Source organism: Bombus bifarius, unplaced genomic scaffold (assembly GCF_011952205.1).
Source record: "Bombus bifarius isolate JDL3187 unplaced genomic scaffold, Bbif_JDL3187 scf7180000008193, whole genome shotgun sequence".
Classification (NCBI taxonomy): Eukaryota; Metazoa; Arthropoda; class Insecta; order Hymenoptera; family Apidae; genus Bombus; species Bombus bifarius.
The window spans coordinates 182,697-198,620 of record NW_022884501.1 but is presented as its reverse complement, the minus strand read 5'-3'; the positions used below and the strand labels follow the sequence as shown (position 1 = coordinate 198,620).

The following is a 15,924-nucleotide window of genomic DNA, read 5'->3' as shown; positions in this document are numbered from 1 at the left end:
GCGACTAATACTACATTATAAAATTCAATTAGGTCAAATTGTTGAAGGATCGAAATAATGCATAATTAACTCCTCTTAATAAGTAAAATTAAATTTCCGTTCTTTTTGTAAGCATTTTGTATAATATTATAAAACGAGACAAAACTTAAACCTCTAGTTTTTAAAAAATATTTAAATAATTTATAAAGGTTCTAGTTCCATGGTACACTGAATAACACATAAAAGGTATAAATTCTTCAACATACACATGTACTTCAAAAACATAGTTCTTTATCTTTCTCAGTACAAGTTTGAAGCAATTTGAATATCAATAATTTCTTAGAAAAATTACAAATAAAATATAATTATAAGGAAATAAATGTGTATAAAATTAATACTTAAGCAGAACAAGTATTACAGATATAAGTGTTTTTGTATTATGTTACACTTAAAAGTCTAAACGATCCTGTGGCTTGCTGCACATGGAAAAACCTAACAAAGAATAGGGTCTGAAGTGTACCGAACTACGCTTTAATTTATTACAAAGTCACATTTATTAGTTCAGCTCAGCTATCTCAGCATCATCAGTAATACGAACCTGTTGTTCTATATACAATCTACCTTCTGCGCGTCTTTTTTCAAATAATAATTTTTAATAAGTAATAATAGTAGTAATAACGTGTCTCAAATTTTTTCGAAATATTTTTCAATTTTTTTTCTTTTTTGCTTTCGCCTCGTTGATATTTTTATAAGTGTGCTGAAAAATCGGTATAAATGTAACTACTAAAGGAGTAATATTTTACCGTAATAATCATCGTAGCTTAGAGAAAACTCGGAAGGACTGTAACACCGCTTTATGTTATCCTATATTACTATTGCAACATTATTAAAGTTGGTTCGTTTAGATATATGGTCATCGAAAACCATTTAGAAACAAGATTGGCCGAACGGTCCATTCTAAGTAACTAATACGAAATTATTAACATTTTATTCCTACAATTCGTTCAAGCACCATTGGCTGTTAAATATATGAGCGATTGAACAAATTGGATTTGATTACGTCTATAATTATTACTTCGTTCTTGTTTTACTATCACTGATAGATACTACTTTGTAAATGTCGATAATGAACTTTGATCGACCCTAGATGCTAATATTAATTCTTACAACTAGATCACTACCGTCGATATCATCAACGATGAGTTTTTTTTCGTTAGTCTTGCCGTGTTTCTTGGTGTTGGTAGCTACGACACTTGATTCGTATTGATATCTTATTTTCTTAAACTTCTATTTATTTTCTATCATCACGTCATATAATTAACAACTAGTTTTAATTCGAACAATGATTTTTTTCGTTATATACCAATATATTCAACTGTCTCAGCAACCAACGGTAAAGTCAAAAACAGCATAAAATTCATATAAAGTATTACAGGTCTTCCAGAATTTTTCTAAGTTATAATTATTTTATTATATTTTTTCTAACCAGAAACCGCCATCTCCAGACTTCACTCAGTTTGGGATCAAGAGACACAAGGCGGTGTAGTACTTTTTTTTTTGATTGGTATCAATCTAAATCTAGTATTTGGACGAAGTGCGAGGATGGGTCGTGCGTGCTTTTGCTTTCTAAATCGAGCGTGCAAATCTCATAAAATCGTTTTACTTCATTTAGCCACAGATAGCTTACTTTCGTATTTTCTTCGCCAGTTAATAATTTATCTTCGTTAATTCATTTGATACATGTGTACTAGTCTTGAAAAAAAAAAGGAAAAAAAGAAACAAAAATACGAATGTCGCAATTATGTATATGAATGTGTTCATGTTTGTGTGTGCACATATCAACATGTGTGTGAACGATGATTGGAATTTGTAGAGCAGCCCTGAGAAAGAGCGATTGACGCGCGTGGAAATAACGTGTAGGTGAATTAAGGCATGTTGCCTGTGTGAATTTGATCTGTATGAGAATGAACGTTTCATTGAACATGTGAATTTGGGAATTACTTATTATTTACTTTTTTTTTCTTTACGTTTACTTTAACCTCAAGTCTTAAGGGCTGTGTGACGCGAATCTGCACACCCGTGCCTCGAATTTGTATACAAATGACAACCTTCAACACTAAATATCGATACTTCTGTAAAGAAATAATATCCGATCAATGACAAATTACAGTTCCAGTAAGATAAATATATATTTTTTTAATAAATATACTGAACTTACCGTCAGGCAACTCGTATAGTTTTCTAGGAAGAGAGGCAAAGTAAGAATGCCTTAACGCTTCTTCAGCTCCAATCCGTTGATCCGGATTTAACTGCAGAAGCGACGATGCCATACTATCACCTTCGGCAATATCATAGAGTCTAGGAAATGAAAGACCCAATTTTCGTGGAGGATAGAATCCCAGTCTATGTGGTTTATATCCTGGCAGGTGTGTGACACCAGGCCAAGTTTCTTCAGTAGGAGTACCCAATACTTTGAATATTTTATCAAGTTGGTCGTACGTACAGCGTACACCTGGGAATGTTGGTTCACCAGTCAACATCTCCATAAATATGCAACCTACTCCCCACATATCAAGCGAGGTAGAATACTCTGTGGAACCCAAAAGAACATCAGGTGGCCTGTACCATAATGTCACAACTTCATGTGAGTACGTATGTGACGGTACAGATTTAGCTCTCGCTAAACCAAAATCTGCTAGTTTAAGTTCTCCTATTTCACTGATTAACAAGTTTTGCGGCTTCACGTCTCTATGTAATACTCTCCTAAATTAACATACGATAAATTAGTTATTAATATTAAACTCGAAAATCTTAAATTTATATGTACGCGTGCCTTTACCTGCGGTGACAATACGCCAATCCTCTTAATAATTGAAATAAGAATAGTTTAACATTTCGTGGATCTAGACCACCATTACCGCTTCCATACCTCTCCATATATTGCGATAGATCAGTATGAACATATTCAAAAACAAAAGTAAGAGTCTCGCGCGTATGAATTATATCGTGTAAAGTAACGATATTGCTATGCTTCAATTCTTTAAGAAGGCTTGCCTCGCGGATGGCAGTAAATGGAGCACCTTCTTCCTCTTGTAGTCTAATTTCTTTAAGTGCCACCATTTGATTTGTAAGATGACTATAGCCTTTGAACACTGTGGCATACGATCCTTCCCCTAATTGTTCCAGTTTTATATAAGCTTCGGATTTACCGAAAGGAGAATCTCCCTGCGAATATAAGCATAAACACTTGTTAACACTAAAATGTTGAAAGAATATAAGTAAATATGAGTCTAGCATTACCCCAAATGCTGAAAATCTCTTGGTTCTTCTAGGAGGTGGATCTGGCCCAAGGAAGACCTCTGACTTGGGTCGTGGTGGACGCCGAGGTCTTAAGATTACTCTCGCTTCTTCACGTATATCCTCGTCGAGAAGCTTGGAATCACTAGAAACGGAAAGCTGCCGATGCACTCTCTCATGGTCGCCCACACCTGTCCATTCTATGACATCCAATTTCGTCCTTAAAACTTTCTTTAAAATAACAGCAATAGGAATCCACGTAGAATCATAATCCCTCAATATTTTATTAATACAAAAAAATTTTAGTGTATGTGCAATACATATTTAGTAAACAATACATTATAATGGGTCAATTTAATCATACTACTGGTTTCTATTAACTACTAAAGTAACAAATATTTACCACAGATATCAAACCCCGATGTAAATGTTTTTCATAACAGTTATCTATTTAACATGTTATGACTTCAAAAAAAAGATGGTATGTAGCTTCCTGATAAGTGCCAATGTGCACTATAAAAACTTAGTTTGATAAATAGAGTTATTCGTTAAACTATTTATAGTCATACCATATATTATAAAAAATATAATATTTTCTTTTATAATAAATAAATTTTGCACTTACCATAACGACGATCCTTATCTGCAGGTATATTGCCGTTTGGTTCTAAACGGTCTAGGAACTCCTCGGAATAGCCATTATATGGCAGTTGACCCCTGTTTGCAGCATCATCAGCCTCTTCTTTTGATATTGCTAAAATAGACAAATCAATAATTAATATTTATTAATATCAATAATTTTTTAATCAATAATTTTGATAAACTAATATTAAAAACATTTTTTATCAATCTTTACTATACAATTCAATATAAGAAATAGATAAAGTAAAAAATGTAAATAAAGATCAGAGTAGCAATTACTTAATTAACTTGGAAGTACATGCGATAAGCAATATTATTTTACAATACAAAACTAATACCAATGATAATGAAATTATATTTGTGGAACCTTTTAAGTGTCTAAATGGACATTAATTCTTTTATGACCTATCTTTATATAATGAAAAAGTACTATATTTAAGTAATAGGTATTAAACTCTTCTTATCTTTTTATTTTATAAGGTATTTTACATAATATATCGATGTTGTGTAACATTAGATAATTTTGATTATACTTACAAAGTCTTCCAAAGCTGTGGCTAAGCCTTTTTTTCAGTTTTTGTACTCTGCTAAGAGCACCTCCTTTCTTCTCCCGCATTGTCACAGACCCTGTGCATAATAAGCGCAATCTTTAGCAACTGTAAATCAAAACAAAGATATATAAATTCAGACATTGGCGTACTATAATATATAACCAAGAAACTCAGAATAATTCAAACATTATGGACTATTACATGTGTGATGACATCATGCAGTGTGCAATGCCAGTGTTCCTCAATCTTATGATTAATAGTGGCAGGGATGTGTAAGATATATTTGTCTTGGATAAAGTGCTATATATATATGACAATATTATCAATGAACACTTCTTTCAGAAAGAAGAATATATCTTGTTTATATAGATAACAATATTTTTTCTTCTGTTAAATAAAGTAAAGATTACCACCATGTAACAGTATGTTCGTTGAAACAATGAAATAGTAGAGCAGAAGAGTTTATAACTGCTTCTACAAATACAAACGACATTCTTTCTTAATTTATGTACCATATAAGTATGTATGCTCAATTCGAAAAGATAATAGCACCAGTTGTTCAACTGCATTGACAAAGTTATTCTATTGAAGAAAATTCATATCTAATTAAATTCATGAATTAATACATAACATGAACAATTGTTAGCAGATTATGATATTGAAACAATGATATGCTAATACATAATGATAATGAGAATTTGAAAGTGATCATACATTTTTTCAAATAAAAGATAAGTTTTTCTTTAAAAACCTATAGTTTATATCTTAAGAGCAAATAACTTATAGCTCTATAAACATGAATTCCATTGTTAGGAAGCAACAAATAATTAGATGTTTGATAAATATATGCATACATAAATACATGATGTGTATGGTTATATGTATCTCATGTATAACGTATATACACCGTACAATGTACATACATGCGTATACGCACATGTGTTGTTACTACAGGTCAATGAACTAAAGAAAGTTTAGTTATAACGTGTGAAATAACGATAGATAAATTACGTTGATAATCTTTAGAGTGACTACTGACTCCACATCTCATTTCACGGTGTTCCGCATGCTTCCCCGTACACAAAAGCACTTTTCTCCATTCACGCATCTGTCGCGGTTCTACGAGTAACGTTTTCGCGGCAATGGAAATGCACTACAATATCCAGAGCACTCGAGGTGACGATGCACAACTTTGATACAATATCACATCTGATAAACTTGTCTACGCAACCGAAGTTCGATAAAAAGCTTCGCCAAGAATGTACATGAGTCGTTTCTCTCTTCGAAATACATACTGTCCGCCCCCACCCCTCTCGTTAGTAAACGACACGCTCTCCTTGCCTCTCTCTTTGCTGCACTCTCTTCGCCTGTCACTTTGTCTCTCTTTGTCGGACCAATGTCCGCCCCCATAATCGCGCAACTTTTGACACTCTGTCCGACACTACTCGATTGTGTTTTACCAAGTCCACATGTGTAAACCAGAGAGACGATTCAATTCGCAATGAAACACGAACAGAGGGTAAAAACGGAAAGCGGTACACGAGCGTCGAGGACACGGTCTAAGGCTGCGGAAAAATGGAAAAGGGGGGGGAGCAGCCGGGGGAATTAGTTCTGTGATAGTCGGATCTCGCGGGCGTCAACTTACCCTCTTTGCTCTTGGAGGCGGTGGAGCCCTTGTCTTGACAGTACATGATTACTCATTCGCTCGAACGCACGAAACACATCACATATGGGCGGTGACGCACAGTGTGTGTGTATATGTGAGAAGCTATGTTTCGTGGTGTTCTTCTCGGGCAGGTCAGGTCCGGCGAGTACCTCCTTCACCTTTCCCGTATCTTGTACATCGGTGGCAGGGTACGATACTTTCCTAATGAACTGATCGCCATGAAAAACACACCACCGTCTTCCCGTTCACCGCTTAAAGATCTCGCGCCGTGCGCTCTCGCCGTGCTATGGGCTCCGCCGATATTATCCCCGGTTAGACCTCGCTGAACGTTTACACGTTCTCGATTCAGTGAAATATCTCAAATATCTTTTGCAACCGGGTTTCTCTATCGCGACTTCCTGGATATATGGCGGGTGCTCGCGCACGCCACCACTACCTCGAATAACTCATCCGCGAGAACAAACTTCTCCCACGAAGTTCTCTATTCCCATAGCCCCACTACTGCCTCGCGCCACAGACAAAAGTCTGAAACTGGCCGATCTACGTTGGCCTGGGTATATACAACATACAACCAGAATGGCTACTCAATAGGATTTTCATACGTGTTCGTTTACACCCATCTGGATTTCGTTATCGTACTCTTTTGGTGCTGGAGTTACATTGTATATATTTCATTGCATTGTGTAATCCTTTTAATTAATAATATGTATATGAGTCTTAAAGTGAGTTTTTATATTTATTTTGCAAAATAAATAAAGTCATCAATTACATATTGTCAGTTTTCATGTTACGAGCAATATCAAATATCAATATTTGTTTTTATTTGCCATATTGTTGACAAACTATTCTTAAAACACGATTACATACTCGGCTAGTTTAAAATCTACTTTTCATTACTGTAAAATATACCTAAACAAGTTCCTAGTATAATATTCCTTTCTGTATATTATATAATCATAGGCAAGCGTTAACCGTTTATTCTAGCTATACCTAAATTATGCAACTTATATCTTTTTCTAATTCAATTCACTTCAAGTACGGACGCGCGTGTACAGTTAATTAAACAATTTTACAAAATATTTACATTTAAGTCAAGTAAAAAGTGAAACAACGACTTGTTTTCAATGAAAATAGGAAAATTATAATATTAAGGAATTAAAAATTAATATAGTTGGAATAAAACAGTAACACTGAAATTTTTAGTGCGAGTATAGGATATGGATTAAAATCAAAATTTGCGCGTTTATGTCCATGGCGACATCAGAGCACGTGATTTGTTCTTTTTAACAGTTATAGTTCCATTTTTATTCGCATCTTTGTGTATAGCATGCATATTGCGCATGCGTCTGCGATGGTTTGAGGCGTTGCGTGTTAGTGCATACTTTCGCGTTGTGAGTCGGCAAAAAGGAAAAGCTCAAAACGGGTTTTAAGACATTTCGATATTTAAGGATTTTTCGAATCGCGGTTCAACATCGAGCGATGTCAAGTGTAGAAAAAAAGCCATTTCGTCGGCTGCCCACAGATGTTCAGCCTTACCACTATAATATCGTTTTGTCACCGAATCTGAAAACTTTTGTTTTCGACGGCAAGGAGGATGTGCACATTGACGTAAGCTCAGTCAATCTAGATCACTCATTGGCATATTAATTATTCACGTGGCTCCTAGTAAATTTGTAATTTGAATGATAGAACAAAAAATGTTGACCATATGGCAAACATAACCACAAAATTTATACGCTATATATAAAACAAATTCTAATATAACCTTGAATGACAGTAAATTTGAAGGCATTTTTCTTATCTTGCTTTATCTGTCCTTAAAATTCTGAAAATGTGTATGATTACTAAAAGTAGAACATGATAAGATAGTCATATGAAAGATATTTGATTTGATGTTTTATGCCAAGATGTTAAATGTTACGTTCTTTTAATTTTATTGTCACTTTATTAATTATGATTTTTTAATATTTGCAGGTCAAATCGTCTACAGACACTATCGTTTTAAATTCATTGGACATTGATATAAAGAGCGTAATTTTTAATGATAATGATGGAAAAGTTATTCCAACAAAACAAATTGAAGTTTGCTCACCCGAAGAAACAGCCACTTTGGTATTTGAAGAAAAATTACCAATGGGTAGAAGTGGATACTTGAGCTTGGAATTTGTTGGGGAAATTAATGATAAAATGAAGGGTTTCTATAGAAGCAAATACATTGGGTACTACAATTTGTATAGAATTATAATAATATGATTCTATCAAATATTTATTTTATTATAAGAGTTATACATTTTTTTTTTATCATTTATTATAAGAATTTAACATTTTGTAGACAAAATAAGTACTATGCTGTAACTTATTTATGTCCTACATCAGCTCGTAGACTTTTTCCCTGTTGGGATGAACCATTATTAAAAGCTACTTTTAGTATACAACTTGTGCTTCCTCGTGATATGTCACTTGTTGGTTTATCAAATATGGTAAGCAATGATTGGCATTTTTAAAATAACAAGGATCTTTTATGTGTTTGCAGGACCAATGGAACTGTTGAACATGCAGCTGTAACTCAATTCGAGCCAACAGATGCTAGACGTTGCTTCCCATGCTGGGATGAACCAGCACACAAAGCCACGTTTGATATTACTCTAAATGTACCGTCAGGTCTTACAGCACTTTCCAATATGGTAAGCAGCGCCTAGCACATGTGGTTTTATTTATTTTTTCTTTTGTTTTCTTTTTTAAATAAACATTAATATTATTAAACATATACATAATTTTAGAAGAAATATTTATTTATTTGTTTTAGCCTATTAAAAGCAAGGTAACGAATGAATCGGTCGAGACTTTAGTATTTGAGAGGACACCAATCATGTCGACATATTTAGTAGCAGTGGTAGTTGGTGAATTCGATTACATAGAAGACAAATCGAGCGATGGTGTACTAGTACGCGTGTACACCCCGAAATCGAAGAAAGAACAAGGACAGTTCGCGTTGGAAGTAGCGACAAAAGTACTGCCATATTATAAAACCTACTTTGGAATTGCTTATCCACTCCCAAAAATTGATCTTATCGCGATTGCTGATTTCTCATCCGGAGCTATGGAAAATTGGGGTTTAGTTACATATCGAGAAACTTGTCTTCTAGTAGATCCACAAAACACGTCCGCCGTGCGGAAACAGTGGATCGCTTTAGTCGTAGCGCACGAACTGGCGCATCAATGGTTTGGAAATCTCGTAACCATGGAATGGTGGACGCATTTATGGTTAAACGAAGGATACGCTTCGTTTGTGGAATTCTTATGCGTTGCCCATCTGTTTCCCGAATACGATATTTGGACTCAATTTGTGACAGACACGTACATCAGAGCATTAGAGCTTGACGCTTTAAAGAATAGTCATCCGATCGAGGTACCAGTCGGTCACCCTTCTGAAATCGATGAGATTTTTGATGACATTTCTTACAATAAAGGGGCATGTGTTATTCGAATGTTGCATTCCTACATTGGAGACGACGATTTTCGAAAAGGTATGAATCTCTACTTGAAAAAGCACAGCTACGCCAATGCAGAAACTGGAGATCTTTGGGACGCTCTGGAGGAAGCCAGCAATAAGGACGTACGCAGCGTGATGTCCACTTGGACCGAGCAGCAAGGATTCCCTGTTGTCAGAGTTCAACATCGTCAAGAAGGCAGCGATCGAATTCTGTCTCTGTCTCAGGAAAGATTCCTAGCTGATGGTTCCGTGGATACCGGAAACAGTTTGTGGATCATACCAATTAGCATAAGTACGTCGAAGAATCCAGAGGAGTGTGTACTTAAGGCTTTGTTAGACGAGAAGACGAAAGAGTTTCGAGTCAAAAACGTTCCTGAAGATCACTGGGTAAAGATCAACCCTGGAACAATCGGTTTCTACAGGACTCACTATAGCCCAGAAGCATTGTCTCTCTTGTTACCGGCTGTCAAAGATCACGCGTTACCTCCCTTAGATAGACTGGGTCTATTGGACGATCTATTTGCTATGGTACAAGCTGGTCATGCTTCTACCGTAGAAGTACTTCAACTTATGCAAGCGTTTCAACATGAAGACAATTTCACTGTATGGTCTAGTATAGTCAATAGCCTAGGAAAAATCGGAGTTCTCGTGTCTCACTTGGATTTTGAGGATTCGTTCAAAGCGTTTGGACGTAACTTGATGCGCGACATCACCAACAAACTAGGCTGGGATCCTAAACCTAATGAATGTCATCTGGACACCCTTCTACGATCCCTTGTTCTAGGTCGTATGGCAGCATTGAACGACGAGGATACTATACAAGAAGCGAAAAAGAGATTTGAGTTGCACGTTTCTGGCATCACGCTACTCGCTGCCGATTTACGCAGCCCTGTTTACAGGGCTGTACTCTCTGTTGGCGATGCCGACACTTATGAAACCATGCTGAGGCTTTATCGAGAGGCAGATTTGCACGAAGAGAAAGACAGAATATTGAGAGCGCTAGGTGCGATCAAAGATGAAACCTTGTTGGCAAAGGTTCTAGATTTCGCTATGAGCGACGAAGTTAGAGCTCAGGACACAGTGTTTGCTATCATGTCGGTGGCAATGACTTACAAAGGCCGCGTGATGGCTTGGGACTTTTTCAAGGAAAATTGGAAGACCCTGCTCGATCGATACGGTGGCGGTTTCTTGATTTCAAGATTGGTGAAATTCACTACGGAGAATTTCGTTACCGAGGAACGAGCCAAAGATGTCGAGGAATTCTTCAAGAACCACCCGACACCGGGAACCGAAAGAACGGTCCAACAGAGCGCCGAATCCATCAGATTGAACGCGGCATGGCTTGCCAGGGATAAAGACTCTATCAAGGAATACTTGATCACTCATGTTTAGTAGTACCATGAGTTATTTATCTTGAGTTCTTGTCCTTACCTTGTTACAATTTCTCATACAATAGGAAATCTAAAGGGCTACAGTATGCCATCCTGCGAACGTATTAAAAATAAAACACGAGTTGCTTCGAGTCAATTTAGAGAAAAAGAGAAGGTTACAAGGATTCTCTTGTAACACACGACATCGTAGAATTCGCCTTTACAGACATACATATACACACGCATACACACAGCGGGTACACATATACAACAGTTGCTTCAAAGGAACCTCGACTGCGTGCATAGTTGCTCGTTGTTTCGTTGCAAATTTCGTTGCAATTCTTTCAAACGAATGTACAAGAGTTACGAGAAGATATTACAGTCCGTACTACCGAACTTTATCGAATGACGACGGCATTTTTTAAATTGCTGCATTATATTCTTTGGCATTTACTTCCCCAGTTTTATGATTCACGTACGATGTAAGTTCTTTCCCCGATAAGCATGATGTCTCAAAACCGCGCACTAGTGTTTACCACTTTTATAATATGAGTAAAATGAGTGAATCAAGATGAATAAAAAGAAAGAAAACAAGCGTGTAGCTGCAGAAACTCATTTATATCACGTACTATAACCGAGAAAATTGAAATAAATACTTCTACGCTTGTATCTTTACGACTACGTATTCAATTAGCTTTCTCCGTTCTTAATATTTAACAGTATTAAAAATTTCATTTGATCGACCATATTCACATTTTATTGATCATCAAATTTATAACAACCAGAATCCACCCCTCAAGCCTCCAACCTATGAAACTCTCCGCCTCCTCGGTATCTCGTGATTGAAGCACGCGTGGGCGAGCAGAAGTCATATCGGTCACTTAAGCGTCGTTACACGCTCGCAAGGTGACGGTTGCGGAGTACGAGTTCGCTCCTTATCCCCAGCATTGATCAGCTCTTTTAACCCGCGTAGGAGGGTTGTGCTGCCGTGAGTCAGCTTCCACTTTCGTTTATTAGCGCGTACACACGCGTGTATCCAGCCTGGTGGTTTGCGTCGACTAGTCGTTCGCCACCCTCTTTATCTCTCTCTTTCTCTTTCTCTCTCTCTTTCTATCTCCCTACGGTGCTTCCTCCCCATCTCACCGTATGAATACGAAGCAAACTCGAGTGGCCGAAGGGATGAGAGAGCTAGCCGGGCCGGGGGCACACGCGCTCGGACGGAATCAGTTCCCGTGGGTATTCCGTGGTCTCGAGGTTCCCAGGAGCGCGCACGCGACCCGGGACAGGGGACACACGATCAATACGGGAACTTAGCGAACTCCTACAACGATACATCGTGCGACCACTACCAGCCCTGTCCTCTCCTTGCCTCGACGAGGACGACCATCCGAAGGGCCGCCTCCTCCTCGCACGTGTGCACGGATTATTACGTACACGTGTGTCCATTTAAGTCAGCCCACCCCGCGCGTGTTCCACGGGACGCTCGCGGATTTATCGTTGAAAGCGATGCAGCGACCTAACGAGAAGAAATTGCCGATGGGGATCGTTACGGGTTGAGCTCGATTGTCGGGAACAGTCCCTTTTTCGAGGTAATGTCCCCGGAACACCTTATTCGCCAACAACTTCGTTGGCTTTTCCATTGCGTCTCGTCGACCAAGGAAACCTTTATTGGACCATTCTATTTCTTGTAATAGGCACCTGTGCTGGCAGGAACGAACGCGCGGGATATATCACCTATTCGAATCGTTTTATCGATGATTAAGACTTTATACTCGAACGCCTTGGGCAATTTAGCGTGATGTATGCGTTGGGCCGAGGGTGAAAGGATTATGGTATCAGATGGATCTCCCGGATTGGAGATCGGGTAGAAGGGCTGGCGTAATCGCTAGAAGTTTTTAGGGTAAAACTTGGAGGAGAATGGCAAAAGTAAGGTATATATGAATTTATTGGCGATATTTTACGAAAAGGCTGCGTGCTTTGGAACATTATATTTATGAAGAAGGAAATATATTGTCAAGTTATATTTTTACCTTTAGTATCCTTCGAAAGGCTGAGATTTTCTGTTGGATAACAACTTACATAAATATACGACTCTTCTCTTATTTCTTCTCAGCGTTGCGCACAGTGGCGAGCATAAAAATAGAAACAGTCCTAATTTTGTTTGTAATTATTAGTCGAAATAAAGACAAACGTTGTTCTACATTATAAGAAAAAAGACATTTCACGATATAATTAGTTGAAATTACAAGTTGCATTTTCCTCTTTATACGCTTTTTACAGCTTAAACGATATTTTTTATCCTTTTTTTTTTTTGTTAATCAACTAATCTGTTAAGGGGAGGGATCATCGTCGATGAGAAAACAGTATACACAAAAGTAATCGTATGGACACAGTTTGTATTTTATTTCGCGCGCGAGCGAGCATAATCAACTCGCACATCAAATATACTTACACTTTACAGCCTTTCAGTCTTCGCGAATATACAATAATTACGGAGAAAATTTCTAAATTATAATATGAAAAGCAATAACAATGATAATCATGTAATAATAATATAATATAATAATAATAATAATATAGAATCGACCGTTGCGATTAATGTAATAATTCATAATACAAATAAATTCGCTTTATTATCTACAAGGGGGAGTTCAAAATAATACATGCTCTGATCAACGCGATGATAAACATTTCTCTTCCACGCGAAAACTACGAAAGAAAAGGAAAGGCGATCCATTCACGACTGGTTGCGGACGAGGGGGTGGTACTTACAATTAAAACGCAGGTGATCAATTCGATTTCGATCTTCGTCGATCCTTAAATATACATTCGTTCCTCTAAAACGAACATTTATAGAAAAATTTCCTAGATTTCGAACTAAACTATCGGAATTTCTTGTCGAAACGAATAGTTGCAATATTATAAAATCAATCGACGCGAAGAAACGATCTTTCTATATGTTACAATTCGGAATTACGAAACAAAGTAACAAGAGAATGATAAAAAAAAAAAAAGATCAACGCGATCGTCGTTCGCGATATCGAGAAACGAGACACGTGTAACACAGTTCGGATTAGGAGAGGATTATAAGAATCGGAGAAGGGAGGTCGGAAGGCGGAGAGAGTTTGGTGGATCAAAAAAGAAGTGAATCGATTAAAAGATGAGAAAAGGGGTCTCGTGCGAGGAATGCGGTGAGTTCTATGTACAAGTATTTACATCTTTACTCGAAGAAAGAAGTTAAGATCGGCCGTAATCGGCCCGCTTCGTCGTCCTTCTTTCACGTCGTCTTCGTTCTTCTCTTCAGGCGCCGCGCCGCCTCGAGACGTCGAGCGCATCCCTATTCGATGTCCTCGCTCTTTTCTCGAAACGCTCGACAAAATCCCGTTCTTCTCCCGAATACCTGAACATCAGGATACCTTTCATCCCTGTTTCCCTTCTGGACCTTCGAAATCTTCAAGAAATCTCTATACAGTCGAAGACGAGCACAAAACATGGTTGTAGCAACGTTCTTCCGGTGAAACGCTACCACAATGAGCCGAGTTCTCGATTCAACTCCCCGAAGATGACTCGAACAATCCCGCGACGTCGAAACACGGAGGTCAAGCCGTCAGCCCACGAGGACAAGAAGCTCGCAGCGACCTGAACCTCACTGGAGCTCGTTCGCCGATACAGGTCACCGTTCCGCGACCATTCCGGTGATCGTGGATGTTGACGATGTTGTCGTCGTCGTTGGGACGGTCGTCGGGGCATTCAACAACGGTTGCAACGGTTGCCTCGGTGTCGTTTTCGCTACGGTGGATTCGTGATGAACGTTCGTTTCCTCCAGAGTCGTCTGAAGATCGCAGATGTACTCGATCACCCTCTGGATAACCTCGAGCTTGGATAACTTCCGTTTCCTCGGCATGTCAGGCACCAGGGATCTCAGCTTCGTTAGGTAAGCGGCCACTTCTTCTGCTTCCAGGTCACGACGAGTTCCGTTGATGCCCAGGCTGCTGTGCAGAACACCTCGACTTGGCGGTACTCTGCCGCCCACTGGGCTTACCACCATCGCCTTCATGTCGTACGCGTATATGCGTGTTTCTTACTTCTGGTCGATTTTCAGTCGACGCGAGAGTTCGCTCGCTAAACGGCACACAGTCAGCAGTTAAGCGGCGAAAAAGATGTGGGTCGTCGATTAATTCGATCGGGCAGCACACTTTCCGAAATATACGGCTGCTTATCTGCCGGACGCCAGTGCACGCACCCCGTGTATTTATCGATCGAACCAACCCACCAAAGTAAGCGCACGAGATAGCGGTAGAGACTCGCGCGATCTTGGTCTTTCGTTCTTCTTTCTAATTCCGTCCACTTTTGTATGCCGCTCCTTTTTCCTTTCGGTGAAGTTTGACGATTTACAACACCAACGTCACACACTATTTCTATGGCTGTCTGTGTTATCGCAAGATAGTTACACTCGCGTTGAACATCGCCTTGATCGAACTGTTTGTTAATTCGAGAAGAGAAATTTTCTGATGACTATTCCGAACGCAACGAGTGCGCAAGAAAAGAGCGTGCAGCGTACTCCTTGTAACGTACACGTTACGCTCGACGGATCGAAATCAACTGGCCTCCGCCCCTCACCTGCGCGCTTATATAGCTTTCCCCCACCCGGTACCGTTCTACCCGCGACGCCTCCACTATCCATACGGCGCAATCGCTGCCCGAATAAAATAGCGTTGGATTCGAATCGCTCACGAAACGAATTGTTATCTGACCTATTTATATATGCACTTTTGGTAAATATTTATGCATGGGTAATTTCTTTTTTCTTTTTTTTTCTCTTTCTTTTCGATCGACTGAAAAAAATGGCCGCTATTTGTGATCGGAGATAATGTAATCGACGATAATCTTGTTTGCACTGTACTCGATTGCGCGGGCTATTTGCCG

The 15,924-nt window shown here is 38.5% G+C and overlaps 3 protein-coding genes across 9 annotated transcripts; 1 reads left to right on the top strand and 2 right to left on the bottom strand.

Annotated features, from left to right (window-relative positions):
* Nucleotides 1–250: 250 nt before the first annotated feature.
* LOC117209757 (cyclin-dependent kinase 14) lies at nucleotides 251–6,672 on the bottom strand. Of its 6 annotated transcripts, none has more exons than XM_033452112.1 (7): nucleotides 6,115–6,672; nucleotides 4,456–4,574; nucleotides 3,902–4,030; nucleotides 3,280–3,476; nucleotides 2,819–3,204; nucleotides 2,198–2,742; nucleotides 251–2,111 (listed from the first exon to the last, which is right to left on the bottom strand). In XM_033452112.1, the coding sequence occupies exons 2-7, from the start codon at nucleotides 4,532–4,534 to the stop codon at nucleotides 2,020–2,022; spliced, it is 1,428 nt and encodes a 475-aa protein (XP_033308003.1). In that variant the 5' UTR covers nucleotides 4,535–4,574; nucleotides 6,115–6,672; the 3' UTR covers nucleotides 251–2,019. The 6 variants fall into 6 exon arrangements, with proteins under 6 accessions (XP_033308003.1, XP_033308001.1, XP_033308000.1 ...); XM_033452110.1 differs by having other exon boundaries at nucleotides 4,456–4,545; XM_033452109.1 differs by lacking the exon at nucleotides 6,115–6,672 and adding an exon at nucleotides 5,481–5,872 and having other exon boundaries at nucleotides 4,456–4,545.
* An 807-nt stretch (nucleotides 6,673–7,479) lies between these two features.
* On the top strand, nucleotides 7,480–11,673 carry LOC117209756 (puromycin-sensitive aminopeptidase). 2 transcript variants are annotated; one of them, XM_033452107.1, is made up of 4 exons: nucleotides 7,480–7,743; nucleotides 8,110–8,354; nucleotides 8,669–8,819; nucleotides 8,942–11,673. In XM_033452107.1, the coding sequence occupies exons 1-4, from the start codon at nucleotides 7,615–7,617 to the stop codon at nucleotides 11,018–11,020; spliced, it is 2,604 nt and encodes an 867-aa protein (XP_033307998.1). In that variant the 5' UTR covers nucleotides 7,480–7,614; the 3' UTR covers nucleotides 11,021–11,673. The 2 variants fall into 2 exon arrangements, with proteins under 2 accessions (XP_033307998.1, XP_033307999.1); XM_033452108.1 differs by lacking the exon at nucleotides 8,669–8,819 and adding an exon at nucleotides 8,468–8,615.
* Nucleotides 11,674–13,318: 1,645 nt separating this feature from the next.
* Nucleotides 13,319–15,608, bottom strand: LOC117209759 (DNA-binding protein inhibitor ID-2). The gene has a single exon (XM_033452115.1). It carries the CDS (start codon nucleotides 15,053–15,055, stop codon nucleotides 14,672–14,674), a length of 384 nt encoding a protein of 127 aa, XP_033308006.1. The 5' UTR covers nucleotides 15,056–15,608; the 3' UTR covers nucleotides 13,319–14,671.
* Between the last annotated feature and the right edge of the window lie 316 nt (nucleotides 15,609–15,924).